The sequence below is a fragment of the Cervus elaphus genome, chromosome 24 (assembly GCF_910594005.1).
Source record: "Cervus elaphus chromosome 24, mCerEla1.1, whole genome shotgun sequence".
NCBI classification, from domain to species: Eukaryota; Metazoa; Chordata; class Mammalia; order Artiodactyla; family Cervidae; genus Cervus; species Cervus elaphus.
In genome coordinates, this window is record NC_057838.1 from 53,949,702 (window position 1) to 53,966,877 (window position 17,176).

Below are 17,176 nucleotides of genomic sequence, written 5' to 3' on the forward strand. Positions count from 1 at the left end.
AAGAGGTTGCTCTTTTCCCATATTTTTCATCTTGTTTTTTTTCTGATAACAAAGGCAATATATGCTTTTTTTTTTTTTTTAAGGAAGGCATAAACATTACAGAAATACTGGGACAAAAGAGAAAGGCCCATAATTTTATGCTGCAGAACAGTGGTTCTCAGGCTCTTGAATATAAACAGACCCCCGAGGGAACTTGCTAAAATTCCAAATTCCTAGGCCCCTCCCTCTTAGGTTCTAATACAGAAATCCAGAAACTTGGCACGGTAGTTTGACTGTAACCCTCCTGCCCAGGGAGGGCCAGTGATGACATCTGAAACACGATGGTCTAGAACTGACCTCTGTTAACAGTTCAGGGTATATGCCTGCCGATTGGTTCTCCGTGTATATACCAACTATCTTGGAGGGGAAAAAAGATAGAGGAATCAGACTATGTATGATGGTGCCCTTTGATTTTTCACCAAATATGCAGTAGACATCTTTCTTTAGGTTAATCAGTAGATATGGTATTGATGGCATCTCATTATAACATGCAGCATAATTTCTTACTGATGACATATGGCTTGGGAAATGGTGGCTGTTGACGTCACACAGAGTTTACACGCTCACGTGTGCACACACACAGCAAGATGGTGCTGTCCTAAGTCCAGGGATATGCACGTCTTTGGTGTCTGCAAGTCAGCAGTAGGGCTCAGGGCTACTAAGAAGCCTAAGGTGAGGCCCTGCCTGTCGCTGACAGTCTGGTGAGTGAGCCTGAGGGGTCTGTACCCAGGCTGCACTAGAAGAAGAGCTTCAGTGGAAGAAGTACAGTGGGTCCCAGCTGCCTGGGGAAAGGGGCACCCAAGCTGGGCGTTTCCTGCCCGCCTGTCCTTGGCTCTCGATTGCTCTGGTGCTGCTATCAGAACCCTCTGATGAAGGGAACAGAGTGGGGGTGGATGGCCGGAGTCGGCTCCTCTGGGGTGAGATGGGCTGGGGGTGTCTCTGCCCCAGGCGGTGAGCAGACACTCAGCAGTCCTCCTGCCCCAGCATCCGTGTTACTCTTCACTTGTCAGAGGGCACTGGGATTGCTTCGGACAAGACACTGTGGGCCCTGGAAATGCCCCCAGTACTGGTTGTCTGCACAGCGGACCAGTGACAGTCAAGAGCGGTGGGGCAAGAACCTGGTTATAGTCCTCCCCCATCAGATTCCACCAAGTTAAGCCACTGCAGGATGGGGAGCTGGGAGGGGCACCACTCAAGAGGACGTTAAGAAACAATTTAGGAAGAAGAAATAGAAGGAATGCATCTTGTTTCCAGAAAACTGTTTAACATGGGCGAATTTGGGACCCTGTAAGTTGAAGTGGCTCAGAATGGCAGGTTTGGCGAAAGCTCCCAGGACACGCAGGCCTGCCTGCCCCCACTTCCTTCCATCTCACTCACCCCAGTGGCCTCCTTGCATCCTACCCTGGGGCCTCTGCACTAGCTGTCCTCACTTTGGGATACTTTCCTCCCCACCACTCCAGCCTCCCAAAACTGTCACCTCCCCACTCTCCACCGTTCCTGAGGTCCCGAGCCTTCCCCTCCGTCTTGCCTAGTCTTGCGTTCGTCAGAATGTTCACCGCAGCTCGACATTTTCTTGTTTGTCTCGTTTTTTTTTTTTGCCTGAACCCCACCTTAAAAGCAAGTTACCCAAGCACAAGGATATGGTCTCATTTACACTGTAGCTCCAGCATTGGGCAGTGGAAGGAACACAGTAGGTGCTCAATAAGTGTTGGTTACCTGAGTGACACAGGCCGGAGAGGATCAAAGTGCGTTTTTTTTTTTTAAGTTGATTTATAATATTGTGTTAGCTTTGTTGTACAGCAGAAACTACCCCAATATTGTAAAGCAATGATACTCCAATTAAAAAACAAATAATATCATGCTAGTTTCAGGCGTCCAGTAGTGACTCAGTTATATATATATATATGACTGCATATACATACATACATATAAATCTATTCTTTTGCAGATCGTTTTCCACTATTATTACAAGATATTGAATATAGTTCCTGTATTATATAGTGAAACTTTGCTCACTGTTTATTCATTTTATATATAGGAGTGTGTATCTGTTAACCCCGCACTCCGAATCTGTCCCTCCCCATCACCTCCTTTGGTAATCGTAATTTTCTTCTCCGTGTCTGTGAGTCGGTAAGTCCATTTGTGTTATTTTTTTAGATTCCACATTTAAGTGATACAATACTTGCCTTTCTCTGACTTACTTCCGTTAGTATGATAATCTCTAGGACCATCCATGTTGCTGCAGATGACAGTATTTTTTTAAATTATCAGAGTATAGTTGATTTACAATGTTGTGTTAATTTCAGGTGTATAGCGAAGTGAATCAGTTGCACATAAACATATATCCACCTTTTTTTTTTCAGATTCTTTTCCCATACAGGCCATTACAAAGTACTGACTAGAGTCCCCTGTGCTTTACAGAAGGCTTCATTAGTTATCTGTTTTATATATACGAGTGTGTATATTTCCATCCTAGTCTTTCCATTTATCCCTCCCTCATCCTCTAAATTTGTTTTATACATTTGTGACTTGACTTCTGTTTTGTAAGTAAGGTCGTTTGCACCCAATTTTTTTTTGGTTCCACACTCCACCCCCCCATATAAGTGATATCACATGCTTGCCTTTCTGTGTCTGACTAGCCTCACTCAGTGTGACAATCTCTGGGGCCATCCGCGTTGCAGATGGCATTCCTTTCTTTTTTACGGCTGAGCACTGCTCCATTTATGTATGTGCCACAGCTTCTTTATCCATTCCTCTGTTAATGGACCTGTATTTTCTTTTCGTTGCCATGGTAAACAGTCTCATCATCTCAATTTCTCTTTCCGATCTTTCATTGCTAGCCTCTGACGATGGACGTTTAGGGTCTCTTCCACGTCACGGGAATTGTAAATAGCGCTGCGGCAAACACGGGAGTGCACGTGTCTTTTTTTAAAATTGATCAGAATTTAGTCTATGGAAGTTATGGAGGACAGAAGTTGGAAATCATCTGTGTACTAGAAATAAATGAGTCTTCATAAATATTCATGGGATTCTCATCAGATAAAAAGGTACAGTGTATTTATAATTGAATTCACTGCATTGTTGATGTTATTCCTGACTGAAGAGAACTTCCGGTTTGTCTAGACATTAGTGAAAACCAAAATATTAAAATTTTTGCTTAAGTGTAACACCCCTACAGTTAAGGATACAAATCTTACATGGTCAGCCTGATGTATTTTAAAAATGGAATTCACCTGCACAGTCACCTGTCTGATGAACACTATGCAATCAGTATCCACTATTCTATCAACATGTGTTCTCTGTGCTGAAATGTATATAAATAGAACCACTGAGTATGTATTCTTTTGTGGCATCTGACTCTCAACATCCTTTTTTCCATGAGGCATCCATTGCTGGGGCAGTCTGAGCGCAGGCTGGAAAAGAATTTCCAGACACAGAGTACTGCAGAAGGGAGAGAATTTATTAAGAACAAAGAGCAGAGATAATGTGGACATGGCAAGCGCAGTGGGCTGACCTCCTGACAGACCAGGCAGAGTTGACGGTTTTCCTGAGCTAATAGCCAATTTTGTGAGTTTATAGGCTCAAGACAAAGAAAATTCTTGCTGGAAGGCTGGCATTAGGTGATTGGTTAAGGGGCTAATAGTGTGTTTACTGGAGTGGGCCTGTTTGCCAATTTGAAGTCAGGAAGCTTGTGAGGGATGATCAGGGGCTTTTGGCAATGGTTACAAAGGGGCTCAGACAACTTCGGAGGTGACCTTGGTTCTGGGCTCCCCTTCTGTGGCCTTGGGACAGGGACCTGCACCTTGGCCTGGGGCAGGACTACACATCCTGTGTTTGTAACAGCGGTTTGCTCTCTCTTGATTGCTTTGTGGGGTTCCATTTGTGAAGGTACCACTCTTTATGCTGCTTCTGTGTGGGTTAAGGTTTTCTTTCCCTTTCAGAGGCCTTCTGCCAGCATTCAGTCGTGTTCTCTGCCAATCACTCCACTTGTATCTCTGACGTATTTGTGGAGATGGTGAGCTCCGCAGCCTACCTTCTGCCATCTGGGTTCTGCTTTTATTTATTTTGCATTGGGAGACTAAGAAGACCTTGCCACAATTAATGTCCGAGAACATTTTGCCGATGTTCTTTTCTGTGAGTTTTTTGGGTAATTTATGGTGTTTTCTGTGTTTCAGTCTTTAAGCCATTTTGAGTCTGTCTTTGTGGATGGTGTGAGTCTGTCTTTGTGGACATTTCTCCTCCAAACTCCATTCCCATCCAGGCAGCCACATAACACTGAGCAGGTCCTAGTTGATTATCCATTTTAAACACAGCACTGTGTACATGTCCGTCCCAAACTCCCTAACTATCCCTTCCCTCCATCCTCCTCGCCCTTCTCTCCAGCAACCAAAAGTTCGTTCTCTTAAGTCTGTGAGTCTGTTTCTGTCTGTAAGTTCATTCACATTGTTTCTTTTTGGATTCTACACCTCGGGGATGTCATACGATATTTCTCCTTCTCTGGCTGACTCACTTCGCTCAGTGTGACAATGTCTGAGTCCATCACGTTGCTGCAAATGGCAAGAAATCCAACGGATTTCTGTATGTCAACCTTGTGTCCTGCTACTGTGATGGACTCAGTTTATCAGTTCTGATACTTTTTGTGTGGAATCTGTAGGGTTGTCTATATCATGTCACCTGCATATGATGATTTTACCTCTTCCCTTCTGATTTGGATGCCTTGTATTTATTTTTCTTGCCTGATTGTCATGGCTACAATTTCCAATACCATGTTGAATAGAAGTGGTGACAGTGGGCATCTTTTTGTCTTATTCCAGATTTTAGTGGGAGGGCTTTCAGCTTTTCACTGTTGAGTGTTATGCTGGCTGTGGGTTTGTCACCAATGGCTTTTATCATTGAGATATGTTATATTCTCTGTACTCACTTGGGTGAGAATTTTCATCATGAATGGGTGTTGAGTTTCATCAAATAGTAGTTTTCTGCATCTACTGAAGTGATCATATGGTTTCTGTCCTTTGTTGACATAGGGTACCACACTGACCAGTTTGCATATGTTGACCCATCCTTGTGAACCTGGAATGGATCCAACTTGATCATGGTGTATGATCCTTTTATGAGTGGTTGGATTCAGTTCGCTAATATTTTACTACAGCAGAATTGCATTTTTAATGCTGCTATTCATGCTGGATGTATGTGCTGGGTCTAATCACTTCCCAGCCCACCCAGACTCTTCATGAGAAAGTAGAGGTGGGAACAGGGCCAAGTTTAAGTGGAGGTCAGCTTCTCTCTAGGGGATTAAGGAATGACAACACAGGCTAGAAAACACGTCCACGTTTCAAGTGAGCCCTGATTGTGAAACTAGGAGAATGCCGCCGTTATCTGTAAACACCCACACTGGCCTTCGGTATCTACACATGCTCTTTATTTTCACACTCACACACTGACTCCTTGAGACGAGATCTACGGAGCTCTGACTCCACGAGGTTCGGCGCGGCATGCGGGGCCCTGCTCTCTGTTCACACCGAATCCAGCTCTCCCCGCAGGAAAAGTCCTCCTTGCCGAGCACTGACCGCCTGCTTCCCCTCGTGTCCACTCATCTGTGTTTCTCTCAACCACCGTTGTTTTCCACATTTGACAGCCACAGAAACCAAGGCTCAGGGTTGCTGACTGGCTGCCCAAGGGGCTCATGCCGGGGCTGGGCAGGGACGAACACAAGGGCTGGTCTGGCCCAGAGCCGGTCAGCGTCCACTCATCCTCCTCCCCTGGGCACCATCCTGTGGCTCCTCGCTGAGGTTCGGGGTACTGAGGAAACACCAAGGATGGGGTTGTTGACCTGTAAGTGGGTGACTGGAACTGACCCAGCCTAGTTTCCCCTCCTTTTGCACCAAGAGCTGCTTTCCCCTGGGGAGTCGCGCCCGGCAGCAGGAAGCCTGCCCCCCCAACACACCAGGTCAGGGAGGTACCAGAAAGCATTCTTGCTGACCCTCCCATCAGAAACAAGGGAAATGCCTGTGCTCAGAACAAAGCTTGGCGTGGCCTTGCTCCTCAAGCATCTGACCAAATCGACACTCACTTGTGCCTCCCTCCCCGGCAGTGTGGCTCGGACACAGTGTTCCGCGTGGAGGAAGTGGCCGAGCACCAAGTGTAATACCCGTTACTATAGTAACAGTTCCTTTCTAATGATCCCAGAATAAACAGGAACGCAGAGCCGCCCCACTCGCTGGCTCTCTTCATCCCCAGGGCTTGATGAACCGCCCTGTGGAGGCGGCCCCTCCTGGCTCACCCGGGACTCTGGTGGAGCGAGGACCAGCAGCGCTGTGCTCGGAAGTTCTCTTCCCAAGGACACGGGCTCAGCTGAGGAGTAAGACTGTCTCTCTTCTGTCTCCCCTGTGGCTGAGCTGGGGTGCGGTGCCAAGAAGGGGTGTGGCGGGGGAAGGAGGGCAGCGTCCGAGCGCCGGGGAGGCGGGCAGGGGGGCAGAGTTCTTCGAGCCCAGGTACCGCACTCTGCGGAATGGCTCGGGGTGCGTCCGGGCACCTGGGTTTGGGAAAGGGATCGCAGAGGCCGTGCAGGGAGCACCCGGAGGCAGCCTCCCCCGCGCCCCGCTCTGGCTGATCTCTGTCTTCCGAATGCTCAGATGCACCTGAGTTCATGCGTGGTGTGGCCTCACCCACCAAGTCACTTCCACACAGCGCAGCAGCTGTAGTTCTCTTGGGAACCGACAGGTCAGAGGCCAGCCGAGACGGCCTGGGCAGACAGCTCAGCTCAGGCTCGGGAGGCTTCACTTGCTGGGCGTGTGATCTGGGAAAGACCCCTCCGCCTCGGTGTCTTCACTGGCACAAAGGGGTCTCGAGCACCACCTCCTCAGTCTGTTGCAAGGATCTCCTGAGGTACAGCCGCGATGCTGAGCATAGCTCATGGCAAAGGGTGAGGGCAGGGCCGGGCGTTGCCCGCCTGGATTTGGCTTTAGCACTTTGCAGTGTGAGACAGGGCTGGTACTGGGCCAAAAATCAGGGGGCTCTGGGGTCGGGTGTGCCACTTTTTTGAACTGCTACTAAACCCAGTGGTTTCCCAGCTGTGGGGCAGCCCCCGTGCCTGCGTCTCTGGCCAGCTTGGCCCCTGAGTGGCTCTTCACTCCACTGGTGGTAAGTCCTGCCGGGATCCCCCCTCCCCGAGGCACTGGTCAAGTGGGGTGGCTGGCATCATGCCACTGGTGGGCCGACACTGTGCCCTGATCAATGGCACAGGACTCTCCACCCCGCCCTCGCTAAGGACCTCCCGCGTCCAGCCCTGGCCTCTGCTATGGAACTGATCTGAAACCCTGCGTACCCACCTCACAAACGAGGCGGTCACAGGAGACCCAAGGCAGGATGTTGAGGAAGTTTGTGAGTCAGTTTGGTTGGGGGAGGCTGCGTCCTAGTGATCGAGCCGCTCTGGCGGGGGCTTCCAGGCATCAGTGGCGGGGGGCTGGAAGTGTGGAGGAGGCCCCCAGATATGCCACGCTGTGGCTGCAGGCCAGGGAAATACAAATGGTACTCTGCCCACGGGGAGGAAAGAGGCACGAAGGTTCGGAAATGCGATGGCCACGCTTGTCACTTTTACTGAATGCCTCTTTCTCCTGGGTCAGTAGTTATTTTCAAAGGTTCCCTTCTCCTCTGTGCCTCCATCCCATGAAATGTTGAACCAAGGAGATCACTGGCTGTGTTGTAAATGCGACAGCTTGAAGAGTAATGAGGAACAAGGGCTGGGGGAGGGAGGGTAGAGTGAAGACTCGGACAACATCCCCAGGAGGCACGGCCACCAGCTGGACTCTCCTAACAGCCCAGCGGTGGGCAGACAGACAGGCCGGTGGATTCTGGCTCAAACCCAGAGCAGTGCGCGCCCTGCCCAGGCTCCCCAATAAGAGGGCAGAGAGTTCCCCAGTTACCAGCACCAGCTTCTCACTATGAAAGGGCTCCACTGCCTCTTTACCGGGGTTTCTCGAGTGTCCAGAGAGGAAGGGGATGTGAACCTGCTTGGTTGACTGAGGCGATGCCTTGCACCTGGAAGACACTGCAGTGGTAGAAAGAGCACTGACTTAGGGGCCCAAAGCTTCTGACTTTGCCATTTATTTTGTGTATCTTTAGACAAGAAGCTTGGCCTCTCTGAGATTCAGTTTTCACATTTAGAAAATGGGAATAAAACAGTACCACTGGCTGCCTCCTGGGGGCGACTGTGAGATCCAGATGCAGGCGAAGGAGCCTTCATCAGCTGTCAGGTGCTCAACACCGGCCCTCTTGGCCTAGTGGTAAAGAACCTGCCTGTCCATGCAGGTTAGACGCGGGTTTGATCCCTGGCTCAGGAAGATGCCCTGGAGGGGGGCATGGCAACCCACTCCAGCATTCTTGCCTGGAGAATCGCACGGACAGAGGAGCCTGGCGGGCTACAGTTGCAGAGTCTGTCGCTGGCTGCCTCTGCCACCCCCACCACTTCAGTCTGTCCAGTCTTCACAGCGTCTTGACTGTAGAGAGGAGGAGGATGAAGGAAGTTAAGTACCCATCCAAGGTCACAAAGCTGCCAAGCACATTGACTGTAATCAGACCCGCCCCCAAGAGCCAGTCCGACCAGTCAGCTGAAACCACTCAGGCCAGAGCAAAAAAAAAGCTTGTTCAGTTTTTTTTAACTCTATGTATTACAAAGTTGTCTGACTATTAGAATCACTTAGGAAGCTTTTTTATTTTTTATGTCGTATTGAACTATACTTACGTTGGTTTAGTTTCAGGTGTGCAACAAAGTGATTTTAGTTATACACACACACACACGTGTGTGTGTGCATTTTTAAAAATTCTTTTCCCAGTTAGGTTATTACAGCATATTGAACAAAGTTCACTGTGCTATACGGTAGGTCCTTATTAATGATCTATTAATGAATGTAGCAGGGTGTAGACGCTTATTTCAATTTATCCCTACTCCCCACCTTTACCCGCTGGCAACCATAAGTTTACTAAGCCTGAATCTGTTTCTGTCAAGAAGTTCATTTGTATCATGTTTTTAAAGATTCTGCATGTAAACAATATCATATGGTATCTGTCTTTCTCTAACTGACTGACTTACTTCACTTAGTATGATAATCTCCAGGTCCATCCATGTTGCTGGAAATGGCATTGTTTCATTTTTATGGTTGAGTAATAGTCCCTTGTGTCTATGTATTACATCTTCTTTACCCACGCCTCTGTTAAATGGACCTTTAGACTCCTTCCATGTCTTGGCTACTGTAAATAGTGCTGCTATGAACATTTGGGTGCATATATCTTTCTGAATTACAGTTTCCTTCCATTTCCCAGGAGTGGGATTGCTCTTTTTCGTTTTTAAAACTTTTTAGTTTTTTGTAGAACTTGCATGCTGTTTTCCATAGTGGCTGCACCAATTTACATTCCCACCAACAATGTAGGAGGATTCCTTCTTCTCCATACCCTCTCCAGCATTTATCATTTGAGACTTTTTCATGATGGCCATTCTGACCAGTGAGGGTGAGGTGGGTGTCTCATTATAGTTTTGATTTGTATTTCTCTAATAATCAGTGATGTTCATGTGCCTCTTAGCCATCTGGATGTCTTTGGAGAAATATCTATTTAGGTCTTCTGCCCATTTTTTGATTGGCTTGTTTGCTTTTTTGATATTGAGCTGCACATGCTATTCGTATATTTTGGAGATCAGTTCCTTTTCAGTTCCTTTGCAAATATCTTTTCCCATTCTGTGGGTTGTCTTTCTGTCTTCTTTATGGTTTGCTTTACTATGCAAAAGGTTTTAAGTTTAATTAGGTCCCATTTGTTTTTATTGTCATTGCTACAAAGACGGATCGAAAAAAGATCCTGCTGTGACTTATGTCTAACAGTGTCCTGCCTATGTTTTCCTCTAAGAGTTTAGGCAAGACAATTTCATTTTTGTCTATGGTGTTAAAGAATGTTCTAATTTCACCCTTTTCCACACAGCTGTCCAGTTTTCCCAGCACTATTTATTGAAGAGACTTGACTTCATTGCGTATCCTTGCCTCCTCTGCCGTGTTAGTTCACCGTATCTGTGTGGATTTATTTCTGGCCTTTCTAGCCTCGGTGGATGTGTATTTGCTTTGGTACCAGTACTGTTCTACACTGATTGTAGCCTTGTAGTCTAGTCTGATCAGGGAGTCTGATTTCCTCCTGCTCCATTTTTCTTTCTCAGGATTTCTTAGGGTATTTGGGGTATTTTGTGTTTCAATATAAATTTTAGAACTTTTTGTTCTAGTTCTGTGAAAAATGCTATTAATAATATAATAGGAATTGCATTCCATCTGCAGATTGCTTTGGGTGGGAATGTTTCTCTTTCTGATCTTTTGTTGTTAATGTACAGATGCAATGGGTTTCTGTGTATTAATTTTGTATCCTGCAACTTTACCACATTCATTGATGACCACTGGTAGTTTTCTGGTATCCTATAGTGTCCTGTCATCTGCAAACAGTGACAGTTTTACTACTTTTCCGATTTGGATTCCTTTTAGTTCCTTTTCTTCTCTGATTGCCATGGCTAGAACTTCCAAAAACGTGTTCAGTAAAAGTGACAAAAGTGGACAACCTTGTCTCATTCCTTATCTTAGAGGAATTACTGTCAGCTTTTCACTGTTGAGTATGATGTTAGCAGTAGGTTTGTTTTGTATGTTATTTACTATGTTGCAGTAGATTCCTTCTAAATTCACTTTCTCTAGAGAGTTTTTATCATAGATGACTGTTGAATTTTGTCAAAAGTATTCTTCAGTTTCTTACTGTGACGTATCACAGTTTTGTGGATATTAAAAAATCCTTGCAACCCTAAGATAAATCCCACTTGATGGTGCTATATGATCCTTTTTAATGTACTGTTGGAATCAGTTTGCTAGTATTTTGTTGAGGATTTTTGTGTCTGTGCTCATCTGTGATATTGACCTGTGATTTTCTCTTGTTGTGATAGCTCTGTATGCTTTTGCTGTTAATATCAGGGTGATGGTGGCCTCACAGAATGACTGGGCGTGTTCGTTTGCGCTGCCGTGTTTTGGGGAATTTCAGAAGCATAGGCATTAACTCTTCTCTAAATGTTTGACAGATGCCTGTGAAGCCATCTGGCCCCGCACTTTTGTGTGTTTGGAGTTGTTTAATCACAGTTTCAGTTTTAGTGCTTATGACTGGTCTGTTCATATTTTCTCCTTCCTCTGGGTCAATCTTGGAAGGTTGTACTTCTCTAAGAAGTTGTCCATTTCTTCTAGGTTCCCCATTCTGTTGGCTTGTAGTTGCCTGTAGTAGTCTCCTGTGATCTTTTTCTTATTTCTGTTGAGTCTGTTGTAACTTATTTTTCATTTCTAATGTTATTGACTTCTCCTTCTCCTTTTTGTTCCTAGAAGATTCTGGCTGATGACTTCTAAGTTTTGTTCATCTTCTCAAATAACCATTTTTTTAAAAAAAATATTTTTTATTATAGTTGCTTTACAGTGTTGTCTTTCCACTGCATAGCAAAGCGAATCAGCCACACGTATCCGTATATCCCCTCATTTTCAGATTTCCTTCTCAGTTTGGGTCAACACAGAATACTGAGTTCCCTGAGCTACAAAGCAGGTTCTCATTCTCTACCTGTTTTAAATACAGTATGAAGAGTGTATAGAGGTCAAACCCAGTCTCCCAGTTCATCCCACCATACCTCTTCCCTCCTTGGTGGCCATTTCTTCATTCTCTACTTCCGTGTGTCTTTTTCTGTTTTTCAAATAAGACTGTCTATACCATTTTTCTATATTCCATATATATATGTGTTTATAAACGATTTGTTTTTCCTCTTTCTTACTTCACTCGATGACAGTCTCTAAGTCCAACCAAGTTCTATAAATGACCCATTTCATTCTTTTTGATATTCTATTGTATATGGACCACATCTCCCCCCCCCCCCCCCCCCCCCCCCCCGCCATTGGAGTATAATTGCTTTACAATGTTACATTGGTTTCTGCTGTACAAAAAAGTGAACCAGGGACTTCCCTGGTGGTCCAGTGGTTAAGACTCTGCCTTCAAATGCAAGGGTTCAAGCCCTGGCCAGGAAACGAGGATCCCACGTGCCACAGAGCGAGGAAGCCCACGAGCTACAATGAACCACAGTGAAGACCCAACAGATCCTAATACAGACAGTGAAGCAGCTGTGTGTATGCATATATCGCCTCCATCCTGAGCCGCCCTCCCATGCCCCACCCCGCTCTGAGGTCCTCACAGAACACGGAGCTGAGCTCCCTGTTCTGTAGGGCCACCTTTCACTAGCTATCTGTTTTATACATAGCGGTGTATATATGTCAAAGCTACTCTCTCAGATCGTTCAACCCTCTCCTCCCGCCGTGTGCATAAGTCCATTCTCTGTGTCTGCATCTCTATTCCTGCCCTACAAGTAGGTTCATCAGTACCACTGTCTAGGTTCCAGATGTATGCATTAATATAAGTACTGTTATCTTTCTGAATTACTTCACTCTGTATGACAGACTCTAGGTACATCTGCATCACTACTAATGACTCAACTTTGTTCCTTTTTATGGGTTAATACTTCACTGTACATAGTACCACATCTTCTTTATTCAGTCATCTGTCAACGGATGTTTAGATTGTTTAGACTGTTTCCATGTCCTGGCTATTGTAAATAGTGCTGCAATGTGCACTGGGGTACAGGTATCTTTTTGAGTTATGGTTTTCTCTGGTTATATGGCCAGTAGTGGGATTGCTGGGTCATGGTGTAGTTCTATTCTTATTATTTTTTTTAATGAACCTTCATAAAAACATAGTTTTTTAAGAACCCATTTATTTTTTTATGAACCCTCACACTGCTCTTCACAGTGGCTCTACTAGTTGTACATTCCCACCAACAGTGCAAGACAGTTCCCTTCTCGCCACACCTTACCCAGCATTTGTTTGCAAGTTTCTTAACGATGGCCATTCTGACACATGTGTAGGTACTACCTCACTGAGCTTCGATCTGCATTTCTCAAATGAGTAGTGATGTTGAGCATCTTTCCATGTGTCTGTTGACCATCTGCATATCTTCTTTGCAGAAATGTCTATTTAGGTCTCCCACCCATTTTTTGATTGGGTTGTTTTTCTGATATTGAGCTACGTGAGCTGTTTGTATATTTTAGAGACTAATCCTTTGTCAGTTGCTTTGTTTGCAAATATTTTCTCCCATTCTGAGGGGTGTCTTTTCATCTTATTTGTGGTTTCTTTTGCTTTGCAAAAAGCTTTTAAGCTTGATTATGCCCCACTCGTTTATTTCTGTTTTATCTTCGTTACTCTAGGAGGTGGGTCAAAAAAGATCTTGGCTCAGTTTCTTCCAGTGTTCTGCCCATGTTTTCCTCTTAGGAGTTTTACAGTGTCTGGCCTTACAGGTCTGTAATCCATTTTGATTTGTGAATGGTGTTAGGGAGTGTTCTAAGTTCATTCTTTTACATGGAGCTGCCCAGTTTTCACAGCACCACTTACTGGAGAGACTGTCTTTCCTCCATCGTATACTCCGTGCCTCCTGGGTCATGTATGAGGTGACCACAGGCCCATGGGTTCATCTCTGGGCGTTCTGTCCTGTCCCACCGATCTGTATTTCTGTTTTTTGTGCCAGTACTGTACTGTCTCAACTCCTGTATTCTTGTAGTAAACTCTGAAGTCAAGGAGCCTGATCCCTCCAGTTCTGTTTTCCTTTCTCAAGATTGCTTTGGCTGCTTGGGTGTTCTGAATTTCCATACAAATTATTTTTTTTAAAAAAGTGTTGTGAAAAATGCCATTGACAATTTGATCAGATTGCAATGAATCTGAAGACTGCTTTGTGGAGTAGAGTCATTTTCACAATACTGACTCTTCCAGTCCAAGAACACAGTATATCTCCCCATCTGTTTGCATCATCCTTTCTTTCTTTCATCAGTATCTTACAAAGTTATCTGCGTACAGGTCTTTGCCTCCTTAGGTAGGTTTATTCCTAGGTATTGTATTCTTTTTGTTACAGTGGTAAACTGGGACTGTTTCCTTAATATCTCTTTCTGATCTTTCATTGTTAGTTATAGGAATGCAAGAGATTTGTTTATTAATTTTGTATCCTGTGACTTTATAAAAATCATTGATTAGGTCTAGCATTTTTCTGGTGGCATCTTTAGGATTTTCTATGTATAGTATCATGTTATCTGTCACTATTTACAGTTTTACTACTTTTTTTCCAATGTGGATTCCTTTTGTTTCTTCTCTGGCTGCTGTGGCTAGGACTTACTGAATAATGGTGGACATACTTGTCTTGTTCCTCATCTTAGAGGAAATGCTTTCAGTTTTTCAGCTTTGAGAATGATGTTAGCTATGGGTTTTTCATATATGATCTTTATTATGTTGAGGTAGGCTCTCTCTATGCCACTTTCTAAAGAGTTTTTAATCATAAATGGCTGTTGAATTTTGTCAAAAGCTTTCTCTGTATCTAATGAGATGATCAGTCCTGAAGTACTGGAGCTTCAGGACTGATGTTGAAGCTCCAATACTCTGGCCACCTGACATAAAGAGCTGACTCGTTGGAAAAGACCCTAATGCTGGGAAAGATTGAAGGCAGGAGGAGAAGGGGATGACAGAGGATGAGATGGTTAGATGGCATCACTGACTCGATGGACATTAGTTTGAGCAAACTCAGGGAGATAGTGAGGGAAGGACAAGGAAGCGTGGTGTGTTGCAGTTCATGAGGTTGCAGAGAGTCAGACATGACTAGCGTGTCTGAACAACGGTGAGATAATCATATGGTTTTTATTCTTCAACTTGCTAATACAGTGTATCACACTGGTTGATCTGCACATATTGAAAACTTCTTGCACCTCTGGGATAAATTCCACTTGATCATGATGTATGATACTTTTAATATGTTGTTGGAAATGATTGCTACTATTGAGGATTTCTGCACATGTGTTTATCAGTGATATTGTAAATTTGTGTGTGACGTCTTTGTCTGGTTTTGGTATCAGGGTGATGGTGGTGGACTCATGGAATGAGTTTGGAACAGTTTGAGAACGAGAGGTGTTACCTCTGCTCTAAATGTCTGATGGAATTCTCCTGTGAAGCCATCTGGTCCTGGACTTTTGTTTGTTGGAAGCTTTTTCATCAGTTTCAGAACTTGGAACTGGTCTGTTCATATTTTCTACTACTTCCTGTCAAAGAACCAGCTTTTAGTTTTATTGATCATCAGTACTGTTTTCTTTGATTCTATTTCTGCTCTGATCTTTATTTCTTACCTTCAACTAACTTTGGGTTTGCTTTCTTGTTCTTTCTCTAGTTGCTTTAGGTAAAAAGTTAGGTTTTTGAGATTTTTCTTGTTTCTTGAGGTAAGATGGCATTGCTCTAAATGCCTTTCTTAGAACTGCTTTTGCTGCATCTCACAGGTTTTGGATCATGTTTTCATTGTCATTTGTCTGTGGATATTTTTGTATTTCCTCTTTGATTTCTTCAAGATACATTGATTGCTTAGTAACATACCTTTTAGCCTCAATGTATTTGTATTTTTTAACATTTTCCTGTAATTGATTTGTAATACAGTAATTAGATTTGTAATATTAGAATGATTTCTAATACTATAGCACTGTGGTTGGAAAACATGCTTGATGTGATTTCAGTCCCAAGATGTGATCTATCCTGGAGAATGTTCCATGTGCCCTTGAGAAGAAAGTGCATTGTTTTTGGATGGAATGTTCTATAAATAACAATTAGGTCTGTCTGATCTAATGTCATTTAAAGCCTGTGTGTCCTTAATAATTTTCTGTCTGTATGATCTGTTTGTGTAAGTGGGATGTGTTGCTGTCAATTCCCCCTTCTGGGGGTTATTAGCATTTGCCTTATATATTGAGGTGTTATGTTAGTAGTTAGTAGTTTAGTTGCTAAGTTGTGTCTGACTCTTGTGACCCCATAGACTGTAGCCTGCCAGGCTCCTCTGTCCATGGGATTCTCCAGGCAAGAATACTGGAGTGGATTGCTGTTTCCTCCTCCAAGGGATCTTCCCAACCTAGGAATCAAACCTGGGTCTCCTGCACTGCAGGCAGATTGTTTACTGACTGAGCTATGTATATTTCAACTGTTATATCTTTTTCTTGAATTGATCTCCTGATCATTATGCTTGTCCTTCCTTGACTTGTTTAACAATCTTTAAAGTCTATTTCGTCTGATATAAATATTGCTATTCCAACTTTCTGTTGATTTCCATTTGTATGAAAAACCTTTTTCCATCCCTTCACTTTCAGTCTGTATGTGCCCCTAGGTCTGAAGTGGGCCTCTCACAGATAGCATATGTACAGGTCTTGTTTTTGTATCCATTCAGCTAGTCTATATCTTTGGTTGAGACACTGAACATATAAATATATATGTTCCTAATGCCATTTTCTTAATTGTTTTCAGTTTGTTTTTGTAGGTTTTTTTTCTTCCCTTTATTGTTCTCTTCTCTTGTGGTTTGATGACCATCTTTAGTGTTGTTTGGGTTGCCTTTTTTCCTGTGTGTGTGTATCATGGTTTTTTTTGCTTGCATTTCCCATGAGGTTTTGATAAAGCAGTCTGCACGCCTGCACACACACACGGCTTTCCTGATGGCTCAGACAGTAAAGAATCCACCTGTAATGCAGAGACCTGGGTTCGATCCCTGGGTCAGGAAGATTCCCTGGAGAAGAGAATGGCAATCCACTCCACTGTTCTTGCCTACAGAATACAACAGACAGAGGAGCCTGGAGGGCTGCAGTTGCAAAGAGTTGGACATCACTGAGTGACTCACACACTATACATACACACACACACACAAAGATAAGCTCCTGGTCTCTTAATTTCAAAAGCAGTTCTTATTTCCTAGAGGTACTGGTTTGCTATCATATTTCCTCTTCGCAGGACTGTGGTTCTTGCTTCTGCTGTGTATTCCCTGGTGGGGGAGGCTGGTCCAGAGGCTTGTGCCGCTGTCCCTTGACAGGGGCCCGGGGGTGGTGTGGTGACAGAGCCTGCCGTCTGCCCTGTGGTTGTCACTGCCCTGTCAGGGGTGGAGCCCCCTAGGTCTGTGTCTTAGGGGTGACTCTGATCTGCGGGGCCGGCAGGTGGGACTGGAGCCCCGTCCCGGGGAGAGGAGCCCCCGAGCGTCCCTCCTCCGGAG

General features: G+C 44.6%; 1 protein-coding gene and 1 long non-coding RNA gene across 8 annotated transcripts in view; one reads left to right on the plus strand and one right to left on the minus strand.

Moving 5' to 3' along the window:
- The window catches only part of FAM107A (family with sequence similarity 107 member A), an 85,629-nt gene that overhangs the window by 59,914 nt on the left and 8,539 nt on the right, over positions 1–17,176 (plus strand). Inside the window, exons 1-2 of one of the 7 annotated variants that reach the window (XM_043885467.1) lie at positions 6,425–6,439; positions 7,110–7,179. The exons of 3 other annotated variants lie outside the window; for them this stretch is intronic. Coding sequence is in view for 2 of the 4 variants with exons in the window: in XM_043885462.1 (XP_043741397.1) it covers positions 6,283–6,439 (157 nt within the window). In the remaining 2 variants the exon portion in view is untranslated. Of the gene's footprint in view, positions 1–6,219; positions 6,440–7,104; positions 7,180–17,176 lie in introns of those variants that run through there. 3 more of the 7 variants (XM_043885463.1, XM_043885462.1, XM_043885468.1) reach the window with 3 other exon arrangements.
- On the minus strand, positions 5,437–6,419 carry LOC122682575. The gene is made up of 2 exons (XR_006337425.1): positions 6,320–6,419; positions 5,437–5,838 (listed from the first exon to the last, which is right to left on the minus strand). It is a non-coding gene; the product is annotated as an uncharacterized LOC122682575 (long non-coding RNA).